The sequence below is a fragment of the Haematobia irritans genome, chromosome 2, assembly GCF_050003625.1.
Source record: "Haematobia irritans isolate KBUSLIRL chromosome 2, ASM5000362v1, whole genome shotgun sequence".
NCBI classification, from domain to species: Eukaryota; Metazoa; Arthropoda; class Insecta; order Diptera; family Muscidae; genus Haematobia; species Haematobia irritans.
The window spans coordinates 330105-347497 of record NC_134398.1 but is presented as its reverse complement, the minus strand read 5'-3'; the positions used below and the strand labels follow the sequence as shown (position 1 = coordinate 347497).

General features: G+C 30.8%; 1 protein-coding gene and 4 long non-coding RNA genes across 5 annotated transcripts; 3 read left to right on the top strand and 2 right to left on the bottom strand.

Annotated features, from left to right (window-relative positions):
• The first annotated feature begins 7332 nt into the window (after positions 1-7332).
• LOC142227500 (uncharacterized) lies at positions 7333-7838 on the top strand. The gene is made up of 2 exons (XR_012719866.1): positions 7333-7568; positions 7636-7838. It is a non-coding gene; the product is annotated as an uncharacterized LOC142227500 (long non-coding RNA).
• A 3450-nt stretch (positions 7839-11288) lies between these two features.
• Positions 11289-12181, bottom strand: LOC142226368 (uncharacterized). Its single transcript, XR_012719670.1, has 3 exons — positions 12069-12181; positions 11899-12004; positions 11289-11833 (listed from the first exon to the last, which is right to left on the bottom strand). It is a non-coding gene; the product is annotated as an uncharacterized LOC142226368 (long non-coding RNA).
• Positions 12182-12337: 156 nt separating this feature from the next.
• LOC142226369 (uncharacterized) lies at positions 12338-13296 on the top strand. Its single transcript, XR_012719671.1, has 3 exons — positions 12338-12498; positions 12564-12926; positions 12991-13296. It is a non-coding gene; the product is annotated as an uncharacterized LOC142226369 (long non-coding RNA).
• Positions 13297-14347: 1051 nt separating this feature from the next.
• LOC142223165 (uncharacterized) lies at positions 14348-16061 on the bottom strand. The gene is made up of 4 exons (XR_012718609.1): positions 15735-16061; positions 15306-15669; positions 14910-15241; positions 14348-14845 (listed from the first exon to the last, which is right to left on the bottom strand). It is a non-coding gene; the product is annotated as an uncharacterized LOC142223165 (long non-coding RNA).
• Positions 16062-16218: 157 nt separating this feature from the next.
• Cks30A (Cyclin-dependent kinase subunit 30A) lies at positions 16219-17004 on the top strand. The gene is made up of 2 exons (XM_075293002.1): positions 16219-16511; positions 16581-17004. Exons 1-2 carry the CDS (start codon positions 16456-16458, stop codon positions 16747-16749), a joined length of 225 nt encoding a protein of 74 aa, XP_075149117.1. The 5' UTR covers positions 16219-16455; the 3' UTR covers positions 16750-17004.
• Positions 17005-17393: the final 389 nt, after the last annotated feature.

Below are 17393 nucleotides of genomic sequence, written 5' to 3'. Positions count from 1 at the left end.
TATGGAAAGGACTATATATGGCAGATCAATACCACCTTTTGTATGGAAAGGACTATATATGGCAGGGATAGATCATTTAGGTATTGATTTGATTTGAAGCATTTTTAATTTTATGAAATTATGAACCTCTATCCAGGTGTACAGCTTTATAATTTTTAATGCTTATTTTACTTTCATTCAATTTATTTTGATCATTAATGAATTTCAAAATATGTTGTCTTTTAGATGAGAAACCACATTTTTCGACATTAAATTTGGAAATATTCTCTAGTATTTTAATATTTGAAGGGAGTCTACTTCTTATTTCAATTATGAGTACTTATGTCAATTTAATATAAACGTTATTAATGATATTTTTATTAAGTTCAGAAATTCTGCACTCGTCGCAAGACTTTTCGAAAGAATACCCTAAATAGCAATTAAACATTTATAAATTCTTATATATATAAAATTTTTCCGTTTATCTCATCACATTTAAGACAACTTTTTTCATTAAAGGCCGGTACTATGTTCATTCTTGCAAAAAATTTTTATGGAAACCATTATTTCGCACATAGAAAGCGGCGTTTTTTTTAGGTAGCTTGGAGCGCTATTTTACAGGGAGCGATATTGGATTAAGTTGGTGATTGTTGCTTGTTTTTACAAAATAACATTTTATTTTTCCTTGGGCAATTGATCTGCTATTCCTTTGATCCTTTGTATAGTTTCGGAACAAAAATATGGTCCGTGTTTGATTTATAAACCCGCACAAATAGTTTAAAAAAAAATAAATTATTTCTTAATTCACATTGCAAATGGCGCCGTGCTATAAACGTCAGTTTTTCAACATGAAAAAACAAAGTATCACAAATGGAAAAAATTTCGCAAATTTTTCGCATTTTTTGGTTTTGTATGGAGTTTCAACGCGAAAACCGAACAGAGTACCGGCCTTAATAAAAGAATGATGTTGAGTAACAGGTTGCAAGTTACAAGTTGCAGCGTCTAACAGTCAGTGCTTTTATTCTCAATGGAGGCAGCGTGTCTGGAAAAAACAATCACTTTATTCCATTTGGAAAGTCGAAAATTGTTCACCATATACCTTTCACAATTTAGGAGTAATAACTATGTTTTCAGCACTTTTTTTCGTTTTTATTTAAATAAATTATAATAAGCTAGTTACGCTTGGCGTTTCACAATATATAAAATGGCACTTCTAACAGTAGTGGTGGCAAAATACTTTCATGTACATTTTGTACTTTTTGGTATGCTTCCCCCATCACAGTTGGCGATTGTTGTAGTGACATTTACGAGTCTGTGGTAGCGATGGGGATGAAATGGAACTTTGAAATGCTGGCAGGGATAGATCATTTAGGTATTGATTTGATTTGAAGCATTTTTAATTTTATGAAATTATGAACCTCTATCCAGGTGTACAGCTTTATAATTTTTAATGCTTATTTTACTTTCATTCAATTTATTTTGATCATTAATGAATTTCAAAATATGTTTTCTTTTAGATGAGAAACTACATTTTTCGACATTAAATTTGGAAATATTCTCTAGTATTTTAATATTTGAAGGGAGTCTACTTCTTATTTCAATTATGAGTACTTATGTCAATTTAATATAAACGTTATTAATGATATTTTTATTAAGTTCAGAAATTCTGCACTCGTCGCAAGACTTTTCGAAAGAATACCCTAAATAGCAATATAGATTAGAAACAGGATCAATACCACCTTTTGTATGGAAAGCACTATATATGCTCACAATTAATGGATGCTTGTGTTTCATTAGAAACAAGATCAATACCACCTTTTGTATGGAAAGGACTATATATGGCAGATCAATACCACCTTTTGTATGGAAAGGACTATATATGGCAGGGATAGATCATTTAGGTATTGATTTGATTTGAAGCATTTTTAATTTTATGAAATTATGAACCTCTATCCAGGTGTACAGCTTTATAATTTTTAATGCTTATTTTACTTTCAATCAATTTATTTTGATCATTAATGAATTTCAAAATATGTTGTCTTTTAGATGAGAAACCACATTTTTCGACATTAAATTTGGAAATATTCTCTAGTATTTTAATATTTGAAGGGAGTCTACTTCTTATTTCAATTATGAGTACTTATGTCAATTTAATATAAACGTTATTAATGATATTTTTATTAAGTTCAGAAATTCTGCACTCGTCGCAAGACTTTTCGAAAGAATACCCTAAATAGCAATATTGATTAGAAACAAGATCAATACCACCTTTTGTATGGAAAGGACTATATATGCTCACAATTAATGGATGCTTGTGTTTGTGAAGAAATACAAATTTTATTTCTTTCCTTCCAAAATAACAAGTTACCAAAGCTACTTCCGCAGAAGTACAGTACGTAAATTGTCTAACAACCACCCAGCAAAAGAAAATTGGAAGTTCTTCTAAAGGCACTACTTTAAAAGCACTTCCAATAATTACCTTCCAAAGATGTTATTTATTTTAACTACACAGGAAGTTTTTTGGTTCAATTTTTTAAAACTCGTTTTTTTCATATTTTTAATAAGAATTTTTAAATTATTTTGTTTCAAATAGGTTAAAAAGAGAGTAAGAATTATTAAAATGCACAAATTATTTAAATTTTGTCGAAAAAAGTTCTAAATCCATTCTAGAAAAATTGGAAATTTTTGAAAATGTTTGAGGTCAACCATTTTAGACAAGCGTTAGAATGCATTAAAAATTTTAAATTTTAAATTATTTTGTTTCAAATAGGTTAAAAAGAGAGTAAGAATTAATAAAATGGCACAAATTATTTAAATTTTGTCGAAAAAAGTTCTAAATCCATTCTAGAAAAATTAGAAATTTTTGAAAATGTTTGAAGTCAACCGTTTTAGACAAGCGTTAGAATGCATTAAAAATTATAAAAAATTTAAAAATTATTTATTTGGCAAAATATGACACAATTTTATAATTCACATCCGAAACATAGAATTCGGACCACACCTTAAAAAGTGATACAAATTCACTGCAACGGCTTTTGAAATGGAGGACATCCGTCCTATGACAAGTCCATGTTAAATTCATCGCTTCTGCGCCAATTTTGCATCTCTTCCGGATCCAAAAAGAACATTTTCACTACTTTTTTTGGCGACGCTTTTTTTACTGGGCATGTATTGGTATTTATTTTGGTATTTTAAAAACTATGGACTGGAAAGAACCTTACACGTAAAGTACCAAATGGATTTATTTAAAGACGTACATAGAAAACACTATTTATTTGGCGAGTATGTTTGCACTGTGTAAGTTTTGTAACACTGTTATATAGTCCAGAAGAAATAAAGTAAAACCCAAACCTACAAAAATATTGTCTGTGGAAAGTTATCGTAACACACAATTTATTATATATATTTGGTGCTTTTTGCCTTCGGGAATTGGCATCACTGATTCTATTTACAATATCAATTAATAACCTCCTTAACTTTTAAAATATTTTTCATAAATGTATATATTGGAAAAAAAACTAGAGGAAGTGGACATAATCGTAATTGAGAAAAATATTTATTCTTCCACAATGATTTTTCTAACTTCATCCCTCACAAAAACTAACAGTAACATAATCGTAATTGAGAAAAATATTTATTCTTCCACAATGATTTTTCTAACTTCATCCCTCACAAAAACTAACAGTAACATATATGCGTGCCAACATTTTTGTTGCGTACATCAAGATTTACAATAAGGGGATCTAAGTCCCCAACAGTTGACCCAATAAACACAGTATTTCACTTTATCCTCTCTTTCTCTCTTTTTACAAGAAATTTTGGGAGAACTAGGCCCAATAAACACGGTATCTCATTTTATCCTCTCCTTCTCTCTTTTTACAAGAAATTTTGGGAGAACTTATGTATGCAAAAGTATTATCTATCAAGCAACTTTATTTATATTTTTGGAAATGCTCTGCCGTCAAATGAGTAGCTGAGTACCAAAAGCACTAACTTTAAGTTCGCTTGAAGAGACCAACTTTAAGCTAACTACTATGCAATGCAGAAATTACATTTGCTCCGTTCTAGAACCCGATAATTTTTGATAATTATCACAAATTGTTACTGGAAGTCGTTCGTTTACACCAAAAAGCCGGCAAAAGAGAGCCGCAACTACAATTGAAAGTTAAAAAAAAACAGGATTCTTTTTCTGTTTTTAATGTTTTAGAATCTTATATTTTGAATATGCAAATAGTTACTGAAAGTACGTTCGCGTATTTTCCAGCAGTTGTAAGCAAAGAGAGTAAAATACACTCTTACTCTCTTGCTAGTTTTTACTGTATATTTTTTACTGGGAAAGTACACGAACAGACCTATTAATAAAAGTGTATACAACACTTCGCTAACGGCAACCGATGCCTTCCGATTGCAGACATCGTCGTTTTTTGTAAACGCATTAGAAAACCAATATCACGTGCTATCGCTTCGTTGAAAAATTGTTTCTTAAAATCGAGAATTACTGAAAAAGTATGAAGTGTTTTAATAACTAAAATATATTTAAAATTATTGTGTGTGGTTGTTTGAATATTCCTTACAAAAGAACACGAGGGGTGTTAGCAAACGTCATTTGAGAAGGCTTTAAAAAAAGGGTTCTGTACTCCAAAAAAACTGTTTTATATTTTGTTATATATATATTTTTTTTGTTATATATATATTTTGTTATATATTTTGAAGTTGAAGTGTCTTATTTAATTTGTATATGAACAAATGTTTGTTTTATTAAAATGTAAATTTTTAAGCCCCCTTTTACTGTAGTGAGCTGAAAAATAGAGATTTTAGGGACAACTTTCAATCAACTAACTTTTATTTGATTAAAAACTAACTACCTTTAAATTAACGTTTTGGTAACTAACTTTAACTGATTAAAAGTAGTGTAGAGTTGGGCAATTGACTACTTCCTATGACATCGCCATGTTAAAATAGTTAGTTGAGTCCATATAAAATCAATCCAAGTATCAACCACTACTAATTGAGAAATAACTTGCTTTAAATTAATTTAAAGTTAATTACATGTACATAAAGCAAAAGTATTAAAAATCCCCACACATGTAAACTAATTCAAATAGAACAAATAAAAGGAAGTAAAATACATACCCAAATATCTGCTGAAGGGTTTTGCTATCACGTCTGCAATACGTTGATTGTAAAATATGCAACGGCTATTACTATTTAATATTTCGCTCTTGTTTGTGGTTAGAAAACATGCAATAGTTATGACAATTTAATATTTCGCTGTTGTTCATTTTGCGCAGCGCACTGTTCTTATCGTTAACTAACGTATTTAAACAAAATTATGCTTGCTCAATAACACAACACATAACAATACATTTTTGCACATAAACTAAAAATATGAAACCATTTTACCGATCACCACTACACACACGAACAACGCAATGTAAGAAACAGTAGAATTTTTCGCTATTGGATACCATGAAATAAGCACCCAATGAGTAGTGAGAGGACGTTGGTAATCTTGAATGTGGGGAAGGTATATTTGTGATATGGGATATTTTCCTTAATTAGGGTTGTATCCAATCTTTGCTCTTGTTTTATGAGGATATGTAAAAAGTTAAAAGAAGTTATTTGATATTGCTTTTGCAAATAGAATTTGCCAGTGATGCCAATTTGGTGCTTTTAGCACCAAATATGGTACTTTTAGATTTTCAAAAAGCACCTAATTGCCTTTTTAGTGCCTTATCAAAAAAGCACCAACTTGGTGCTTTCTGGCGTTTTTATTTAGCGCTTTTGGTGACTTTTTTCACTTTGAACAGTATTGAGTTTGATTGACGACATCTTTTCATACGAAAATTCTGATTAGACAAGCATAAGAAACTCATCTATATTACCAAATATAAAATGTTATTGTTATGAAAGAGGTATTGACCCTTTTTTAAATCAATATTGTGATTTAGAGCATTCTTTTAAAAAGTCTAGAGACGGGTGTAAAAACGAATTGAATATAAGTAAAATAAGCATTAAAAATTATAGAGCTGTACACTTGGATATAGGTTCACAATTTCATAAAATTTAAAATGCTTCAAATCAATACCCTAAAGTTCTATAATACCTCATGCACATTACACTTTCCAAATCTACTTTAACTAGATTTTAACTGTCATTTGGCTTATAAAAAGTGATTTCAAATCCCCTTTTAGTAGATTTCGAATGTGAATGAGCTATAATACAATTTTTTTGCACATTAAAATTTAGGTGGTTGGAGTAACTTTTGTGGTGGAAACTGGTTAGAATTTAAAATACATTTTTGGTGCTTTTTGCTCCTCGGGAGTTGGTACCACTGCATGCAACATATATTGTTTTCTGTTTTTATCGAAAAAGAACATATAATTAAGCTCTACAAGAACATACCTATTAAGTTAAAATTGGAGTAAACAATTGAGTCCCATTCGTTTTTTGGTCTACATAATGACTTCTCAAATAAGGTCGGTATTAACCCAACATTTTTTGAATTTGACCACAGACGTATACGTCGTATGAGGGAAATTATTAGGTGATTTTTAGATAAATTTAGAACGAAACCAAGAAAAGCTCCCTCAAACTGTCAGACAAAGTACATTTTAAGATAAGTTTCGCCGCTAAAATCACCATTTTTCACGATTACTTTTCTCTAATAATCCATTATAAAGAATATAAACTTTAAACTTAAAGCTTTGGACTATTCCCCATCAAGTTATAATAAAATTTGTATCAAAAAAGTATAATTTTATACTGTATTTACTGATTTTTTTTATTTTAAGGTGGGTATTAAGTTCGAGTTTAGCCGCTAAAAACGTCATTTTTTCACGATTACCTTTCTTTAATAATCCATTTTAAGGAATACAAACTTTATGAAAATTTGCTTTGGGCTTTTCTCCATCAAGTTATAATAAAATTTGCAACAAATATGTATAATTTCATGAATTTTTCTTACTGATTTAGTTTTCACTTTAGCGATTTTAGCGGCTAAACTCGAACTTAATACTCACCTTCAAGCTGAGTACTATGTTCAGCATTCAAGCTGAAAACTATCTTGCTTTCATGGTTATTTTAGAAATATAAAAATATTTGCAATCAATTACTTGGATCTTTTCCATCCATTAATTGGCAAGACTTGATCAAAATATAATCGTCTTCATGAATATATTTATACTTTTAATTTATACCCATATGTAAAACAATTTATTGACAGTTTATCGAATGAATTTATATGGCAAAAGTAGGCTTGGAGTATTCTGTAACCTTATTGCATATGGGGGTTATTAGTATTTTAGTGAAAAAAACCGAACATACCCTGCCAGCATTTCAAAGTTCCATTTCATCTTCATCGCTACCACAGACTCGTAAATGTCACTACAACCATCCTACTGTGATGGGGGGCAGCATATCATAAAGTACAAAATGTACTTCATACATGTATTTTGCCATCACTACTTTTACAAAAGCCATTTTATTTTTTGTGAAACGCCAAGCGCAACCAGCTTGTTATATTTTATTTAAATAAAAACGAAAATAAAGTTCTGAAAACATAGATTTTACGCTTAAAATTGTGAAAGGTATATTGGTGAACAATTTTTGATTTTCCAAATGGAATAAAGTGATTGTTTTTCAAATATTTTACAGACACGCTGTCTCCATCGAATAAAAACACTGGCTGATAGACGCTGCAACATGTAACTCGCTACTTGTAACTCTACATCATCATTAATGCAAAAAATTATGTTAAATGTGATGTGATAGTGGTATAAATGTTATATTTTTAAGAATTTGTAAATGATTAATCAAATTAATAAATATCTAAACAAACGTGTTTTATTCGACCACAATGATTCTTTTACCACTATCTTAAAATGTGCTTTTTCTGATTGTTTGGAGGGTCTCTTATTGGCGTCGTTCTAAATTGATCTATAAAGGCACCTAATAATTGCACTCATGCGAAACCTTTTTGTAGTAACTTGGCGTGGTACAACTTCTCAATAGTGACGGCGCTTTTCCGACGAGTTTTTGATATCGTATATGATTGTTTTCGACGTACTGGGGATTCTCAGAAGCGCCCCCAAATTCAAACAATGTTGGCAGGGTAGTAATCACCTTTAGCGACTAAACTCGAACGTAGTACCCACCTTTAAGTTGAATATTGTGCGCCTTGCAGATTATAAGTTTATCCGGACGACAGTGGTCGTGTCGAACATATCCCATATATTGGTCACATTATAATTTAACTCCGAAGGCATAATCGATACTACTGCATATTTATGGGATCGATAACACATTTACCGATTATTTAGTCATCAACGAATTGTCGTATCGATTGGACACACTGTAATGCGCCTTGCAGACTATAAGTTTATCTGGACGACAGTGGTCGAACATATCCCATATATTGGCCACACTATAAGTTATGACCGAAGGCATAATCGATACTGCTGCATGTTTATGGGATCGATAACATATTTTTCGATTATTTAGTCATCAACGAATTGTTGTATCGATTGGACAAACAGTAAGATTCTTTACAAACACAGACATTCCGTCCGGAAAAACTTATAGTCTGTAAGACGCATACGATTCTTTACAAACACAGACATTCCGTCCGGAAAAACTTATAGTCTGTAAGACGCATTAAGTTCGAGTTTAAGGTGGGTATTAAGTTCGAGTTTATCAGCTAAAGGCCGGTACTCTGTTCGGTTTTCGCGTTGAAACTCCATACAAAACCAAAAAATGCGAAAAATTTGCGAAATTTTTTCCATTTGTGATACTTTGTTTTTTCGTGTTGAAAAACTGACGTTTATAGCACGGCGCCATTTGCAATGTGAATTAAGAAATAATTTATTTTTTTAAAAACTATTTGTGCGGGTTTATAAATCAAACACGGACCATATTTTTGTTCCGAAACTATACAAAGGATCAAAGGAATAGCAGATCAATTGCCCAAGGAAAAATAAAATGTTATTTTGTAAAAACAAGCAACAACCACCAACTTAATCCAATAACGCTCCCTGTTAAATAGCGCTCCAAGCTACGTAAAAAAACGCCGCTTTCTATGTGCGAAATAATGGTTTCCATAAAAATTTTTCGCAAGAATGAACATAGTACCGGCCTTAAAATCGCATTTTTTCACGATTACTTTTCAAATTATAATAAAATTTGCATCAAAAGGTGAGTACTATGTTCGGGGTTTTCACCAAAACACTAAATTAAAAGTTCAAAAAGATATATGAAGACGATTACATTTTTATCCATTAGCGTAGCTAGACAATTTTCCTTGGGGGGGGGGGCCTATAGCCCCCCCTAGCAAAAAATTAATAGACAGAAGTTATAGGTTCAATTAATGTTTAATTTTATAAAAATGAATAAAAAATCAGATTTCAACATAACTAGACAATTAATTTATAAAAAAGCAACTAACAGCAGTTTCACACATTTTCCAAGAAAAAAAATTGGGCGTTGTTCTAAAGTCACAACTTTAAAAGCACTTTCAAAAATGTCCTCACAAAGAAGTTAATTATTTTAACTACGCAGGAAGTTGTTTTAATTCAATTTTTTATAACTCGAGTTTTTTGTATTTTTATTGGGTAATTTTTTTAATGGGTTAAAAAAGAATAAGAATTTATAAAATGGTAAAAATTTTTCCGCAAAAAATGCAAAATAAATTCTAGAAAATTTTAATAATTTTTGAAAATATTCGAAGTCAAATGTTTCAGAAAAGCGTAATAATGCATTAAAAATCATAAAAAATTTTATTAAAAAAAATTATTCGGGAAAATATGACAAAATTTTTGAATTCACCTTATAATAAAGAAACTTATTTACAATTTAGAAAACAATGTTAAGAAATAAAATTATACATTGCCTTCGGCAACTGCTACCACAATGCAAAGTCGTAAATAGGTTCTCAAATTCTGGGGGGGGATACAATTTTTCTGGGGAGGTCTAAGCCCCCTCACCGGAAGCATTCCTACGCTTATGTTTTTATCAAGTCTTGGCAATTAATGGATGAAAAAGATCCAATGCATTGATTGCGAACCATTTAATATTTCTAAATTAATTAATTAAAAAAAGTAACCGTGAAAATAATCTGGATTTCAGCTTGAAAACTGAACATAGTACTTTGTAGTGTGATCATTCACACTTTCCACTCATTTTTGTTGTTGTATATAAAATTGCATGTTAACATTAGGGCTGTTTTCTTTTAGCACTGGATACCCTAAGCCATGAAGGAATAAAGAAAACAGAGTACTCGCTCATCCAGAACATCTCCAAAAATATGCAACACTGTCATCAGCTGTTTAAAAACAATCACAGAAAAGAAGTTAAATCTTGCATTTTGAATATATGAAATGCTCCAATTTGTAATAAATATTTACTGCTGCGATTATTTATGACACTGTACCACTTTGAATTACATGTTTTTTGATAAATTAGTCACAATAAGTTGCTATTGTGAATCACTTTATCAAAATACAATCCGGCAACATCGGCGCGACTTGCACTGATGAGTTGTTCTGGATAGAACACCAGTGCAACAATGTTCTGGATAGCCCATACAAATGTTGCATCCAGTGCTAAAAGAAAACAGCCCTATTCATAACATATTGCTAACATACGCTGCAACTGCACTTAACATTGTTTTGTTTACTATAGGGCTGTTTTCTTTTTGCACTGGATGCAACATTTGTATGGGCTATCCAGAACATCGTTGCACTGGCGTTCTATCCAGAACATCTCATCAGTGCAAGTCGCGCCGATCTTGCCAGATTGTGTTTTGATAAAGTGACGCTTCATCGATTCACAATAACACTTTATTGTGACTAATTTATCGAAAAACATGAAATTCAAAGTGGTATAGTGTCACAAATAATCGCAGCAGTAAATATTTATTAATAATTGGAGCATTTCATACATTAAAAATGCAAGATTTCACTTCTTTTCTGTGATTGTTTTTGAACAGCTGATGACAGTGTTGCATATTTTTGGAGATGTCCTGCATAAACGAGTACTCTGTTTTCTTTTAGTCCTTCACGGCTTAGGGTATCCAGTGCTAAAAGAAAACAGCCCTTATGTTGGTTCATCGATATACTTTGGTATTCGATGACTGCATCAACATATATCCAACTGACCTATATTATCCTCAAATTGAAATGCATCGCTACTCAATAATTTGTCAAACAATTTTCGATGCGAGTCAAATTCAAAATTAACATCGTTGCAAATACTTTTTAACCTAAATTTGTATGAATGATATCCCCACTTTAAATTGAAAGTCAAAGCCAAAATTCTATGAATTTTGTATAATTTATTCATTTTCATCAAAATAGAATATATAATAATACACTACATAATACACTACAATACCAATTGATAAATAATAATCTTATTAAACATATCAACAAATAAGAACAAAAAAAAAAACAAATAACAAAACTTTAAATATCTTAAACATTATTAGTAAACACTTTTACTTTTGCATTGATAATTCGATTTCCTTCTTTTTGGTGTCATAAAACAGCATTAAAATTTATTAACCTGCGGGCACTTTGAAATTAGGAACGTACTGGACCGCGTGTTAGAATTGATTTCCAGCAGAAGGAATTCACAAAATATCCATTTTAAACTGATAATAGCATATGAATTAAACTGACGATGTGATGCACATTTTCATCCAGAAGTTGTTGATTTCAACAATTTGTTGTTTTTAACAATTTTAATTGGTTGCACTTGTAATGTTTCTGGAAACTTTTTCTTATCGATAAGCCACTCATTTTTCATTGGTCAGCTTCTTAATGTTTGCAAGAATGTAGCATCCAAAGATTTTAGTTTTCTGCAAAGAGATTTAAATTTAGTGACTTCTCTAAATTGTTGATTTAATTTTTCATATTGACGTACCAATTATTATAAACTATTTGAAGCAGTTCCAGTTAATTGTCCACAATTTTTTCATCGGTCAGCTTTTTAATGTTTTCAAGAACGTAGAATCCATAATTTTAGTTTTCTGCAAAGAGATATACATTTAGTGACTTCCTTAAAGTTTTATTTCATTTTTTATTTTCACTTACCTATTTTTATAAACTATTTGGTTATTTGTCTAAAATTTTCCATTTTTTTTTAATTTCTTGCAATTGACCACGAACTTCGTTGCACAAATAAGTATTGAAAACCACATCCCAATAAACACAGGATGAGCGTTTTTCAAATGCAACACCTCTTCAGTTTGAGGGTAAATATCATTTTCAACATAAATTCAACTTGACTTGAAAAAGCTCATCTTCAAATTGTTTGCGAATTACAACCAATTTGGCAAAATGTTGACGAAAACTTTGAAAATGTGTTGAAGATAATTGGAGAAAACTTTGACAAAACACTACCCTGAAATGCAACGAAAAAACCACATGGTTTTCAATACTACTTTGGACAACAAACTTCGTGGAAGAAATACAAAAATGTGGAAATTTTTTAATAATCAATTGAAATTGCTTATAATAATTGGTAAGTAAAACTAAAACACGAAATGAAAACTTGAAGGAAGTCACTAAACTCAAATCTCTTTGCAGACAACTAAAATATTTGGATGCTGATTCTTGGACACATTAAGAGGCTGGCCGATGAAAAATGGTAGTGGCTTATCGAGAAGAGAAAGTTTCCATAAATCAAAGTGCAACCAAAAAACTTGGTATTTATGCTTTTCCACATCAACAACTACTGGATGATAATTCGCATCACATCGATAGTTTAATTTATATCGCATCATCGGTTTAATTTGTTATTTTGTGAATTGAAATTGCTGGAAATTTATTCCAATTATCTGGTCATCAAGTTCCTGAAAATTGCCAGTATTTTAATAACAACAATTTTGTAACACCAACGTTCTTGAGGAAATCACGAAGTACGTGGTCAGTTGGAAGAAATACAAATTGGTAAGTCAAAATAAAAAGTGAAATGAAAACATAATGGAAATCACAAAACTCGATTGTTTTGCAGAAAACTAAAATCATTGAATGGTATATTCTTGGAAGATGTTGGCCGATGAAAAACCGATGAAGGAAACAACAAAGAAAAGTTTTCAGAAAACTTACAAAGTGCAACCAATTAAAACAAAGTGCAACAATTCCTATATCAAGAACTTCTAGATGAAAATGTGCATTACATCAATTTACATCCCGTCATCAGTTTGATATTTTGTGATTTCCTCTTGCTGGAATCTATTCTAACACACAAGCCAGCAAGTTCCTCGATAGTAAATATTTCAAATTGCCAGCATATTAACGACACCAACATTATGGAGGAAATGGAATTATACATGTAAAAATGTTTAAGATATTTAAAGTTGTATTCATAGTTTTATTTATTAATACGTTTAATAAGATAATTACATTTTGATTGGTATAATATTATTATTTTCATATATTATTAATGTTATTTTTAAGATTATTATATTTGTTAACGAAAAAATAATAAAATTTACAAAATCCCTAGAAATTTAGTATTGACTTTCAGTTGGAACTAGGATTGACTTTCATACAAATTGTGGTTTGAAAGTATTCGCAACAATGCTAGTTTTTTATTTTTCTCACATTGAAAACTGTTTGAGAAATTATTGAGTAGCGATGCATTTCAATTTGAGGATTACAATTGAGAAATTATTGCTATTGTGTTGAATTTTACTGTTGAGGGTAATGTCTGTTTTTTGTTGAGAACGCGATTTTCTCAACAATTTCTCAACTTGAATATTACCCTAATCCTTTGAAAAAATGTTTGAAAAATTATTGAATTTTAGTATTTTTCAAACGTTTGTGTTTATTGGGATGGTTTGTTCGTTGCATTTTAGGGTTGTGTTTTGTCAAAGTTTTCTCATATTATCTGCAACACCTTTTCAAAGATTTCGTCAACATTTTGGCAAATTGGAAGTAATTCGCAAACAATTTGAAGATGTATTGAAGATGGGCTATTTCAAGTCAAGTTGAATTTATGTTGAAAATTATATTTACCCTCAAACTGAAAAGTTGTAGCATCCCAATAAACACAAACGTTTGAAAAATACTAAAATTCAATAATTTTTCAAACATTTTTTCAAAGGATTAGGGTAATATTCAAGTTGAGAAATTGTTGAGAAAATCGCGTTCTCAACAAAAAACAGACATTACCCTCAACAGTAAAATTCAACACAATAGCAATAATTTCTCAATTGTAATCCTCAAATTGAAATGCATCGCTACTCAATAATTTCTCAAACAGTTTTCAATGTGAGAAAAATAAAAAACTAGCATTGTTGCGAATACTTTCAAACCACAATTTGTATGAAAGTCAATCCTAGTTCCAACTGAAAGTCAATACTAAATTTCTAGGGATTTTGTAAATTTTATTATTTTTTCGTTAACAAATATAATAATCTTAAAAATAACATTAATAATATATGAAAATAATAATATTATACCAATCAAAATGTAATTATCTTATTAAACGTATTAATAAATAACACTATGAATACAACTTTAAATATCTTAAACATTTTTACATGTATAATTCCATTTCCTCCATAATGTTGGTGTCATTAATATGCTGGCAATTTGAAATATTTACTATCGAGGAACTTGCTGGCTTGTGTGTTAGAATAGATTCCAGCAAGAGGAAATCACAAAATATCAAACTGATGACGGGATGTAAATTGATGTAATGCACATTTTCATCTAGAAGTTCTTGATATAGGAATTGTTGCACTTTGTTTTAATTGGTTGCACTTTGTAAGTTTTCTGAAAACTTTTCTTTGTTGTTTCCTTCATCGGTTTTTCATCGGCCAACATCTTCCAAGAATATACCATTCAATGATTTTAGTTTTCTGCAAAACAATCGAGTTTTGTGATTTCCATTATGTTTTCATTTCACTTTTTATTTTGACTTACCAATTTGTTTTTCTTCCAACTGACCACGTACTTCGTGATTTCCTCAAGAACGTTGGTGTTACAAAATTGTTGTTATTAAAATACTAGCAATTTTCAGGAACTTGATGACCAGATAATTGGAATAAATTTCCAGCAATTTCAATTCACAAAATAACAAATTAAACCGATGATGCACATTTTCATCCAGAAGTTCTTGATATAGGAATTGTTGCACTTTGTTTTAGTTGGTTGCACTTTGTAAGTTTTCTGAAAACTTTTCTTTGTTGTTTCCTTCATCGGTTTTTCATCGGCCAACATCTTCCAAGAATATACCATTCAATGATTTTAGTTTTCTGCAAAACAATCGAGTTTTGTGATTTCCATTATGTTTTCATTTCACTTTTTATTTTGACTTACCAATTTGTATTTCTTCCAACTGGCCAGGTACTTCGTGATTTCCTCAAGAACGTTGGTATTACAAAATTGTTGTTATTAAAATACTGGCAATTTTCAGGAACTTGATGGCCAGATAATTGGAATAAATTTCCAGCAATTTCAATTCACAAAATAACAAATTAAACCGATGATGCGATATAAATTAAACTATCGATGTGATGCGAATTATCATCCAGTAGTTGTTGATGTGGAAAAGCATAAATACCAAGTTTTTTTGGTTGCACTTTGATTTATGGAAACTTTCTCTTCTCGATAAGCCACTACCATTTTTCATCGGCCAGCCTCTTAATGTGTCCAAGAATCAGCATCCAAATATTTTAGTTGTCTGCAAAGAGATTTGAGTTTAGTGACTTCCTTCAAGTTTTCATTTCGTGTTTTAGTTTTACTTACCAATTATTATAAGCAATTTCAATTAATTATTAAAAAATTTCCACATTTTTGTATTTCTTCCACGAAGTTTGTTGTCCAAAGTAGTATTGAAAACCATGTGGTTTTTTCGTTGCATTTCAGGGTAGTGTTTTGTCAAAGTTTTCTCCAATTATCTTCAACACATTTTCAAAGTTTTCGTCAACATTTTGCCAAATTGGTTGTAATTCGCAAACAATTTGAAGATGAGCTTTTTCAAGTCAAGTTGAATTTATGTTGAAAATGATATTTACCCTCAAACTGAAGAGGTGTTGCATTTGAAAAACGCTCATCCTGTGTTTATTGGGATTTTAAAAACGCTCATCCTGTGTTTATTGGGTTATCCTAATCATTTGAAAGCAAGTTTGGAAAATTGTTGGGTTTTCACATTTTTCAAACGTTTGTGTTTATTGAGTTTCTACTGATATTGCCAACCACTATCTCCCATATAATTCAAACTCGTTCCATACCAAATAGTGGTTGTACTCAAGACTCTTGTATCTGACATTTGGTTTTTGTACTTTAAGAAACCGCCAAACAAACATATATCGTGAGCGTCTTATTTAAATCAAGAAAAAAAATTAAGTCAAAACAAAAGCTCCAAGTTTTATTTATTCACTTTCGATAAGGCCGTATCCTTTAAACACATTTTTCTCTTGCACTTGGAATACCACATAACCTAGCAAGGATAGCAAACACCTCCATAATGAGCAAGGAAATATATTACTCAGATAAATACTACGATGAAAAATATGAATATAGGTGCGTATAATAGCTACAATTGTGGGAACATGTCTAATGATACAACGGTCATGTCTTTTTTTTTAATAGACATGTGGTTCTGCCGAAGGAGCTAGTAAAGCTTGTACCCAAAACACACCTGATGTCCGAAGCTGAATGGCGTTCTATTGGAGTTCAACAATCACGTGGGTGGATCCACTATATGATCCACAAGCCAGAGCCGCACATCCTTTTGTTTAGGCGACCCATACAGCAATAGGAACCATAAACAGAACGTTGAATTGTATATAGCTATCTTATCCTCCATTAATTCCCCCTGTAAGAAGATCCAAACGAGTTCCTGCTCCCGTTATTTCCTGGCTTTAAGTTTCCCTGATAACGTTTGTTCAGTATATAATCTCCGAACTATAGCCGCTACCGCTCTGTGTCGTTTATCTTTAGTAGTAACATAATGTTCAGATATTGATCACATTATGCCTAACCCGAAATAAAAATTACGCGTTGATCGACATAACATTATTGTTTCCTTTTGATCTTCGCAGCCCAGAGTTATGCTTTTAGCTTATGGCTGGTACAATGGCCTAGAAAACAAAGTGTGTATTAACTTGAAAGTGTTACTAGCGGCAATTTCAATTTCAAAACTTGTACTTTGAAAGCCCCTGGTTGTAGGATATTGATAATATATAGAATTACAAGTGAGTTTGGTTTTAAATTTAAAGTTTTGACATATGGAGACTACATTAGATTCTAAATATAAAAACATTTTTATTTGGATTTTGGAGGAAACTCAAACTTCTCGTCAAAGCTTGCAAAAAAAGTTCGGATTGAATAACGCTTTTCATATGATTTCAAATCTAACATAATATAGCACTTCATTGAATAGAAAGGACATACATTTCCACT

Coding starts and splice junctions, on each gene's coding strand:
- Cks30A (XM_075293002.1), top strand. CDS start 16,456: ATGAGCAAGGAAATATATTACTCAGATAAATACTACGATGAAAAATAT. Junction 16,512..16,580: donor GATGAAAAATATGAATATAG/GTGCGTATAATA, acceptor TTTTTTTAATAG/ACATGTGGTTCTGCCGAAGG.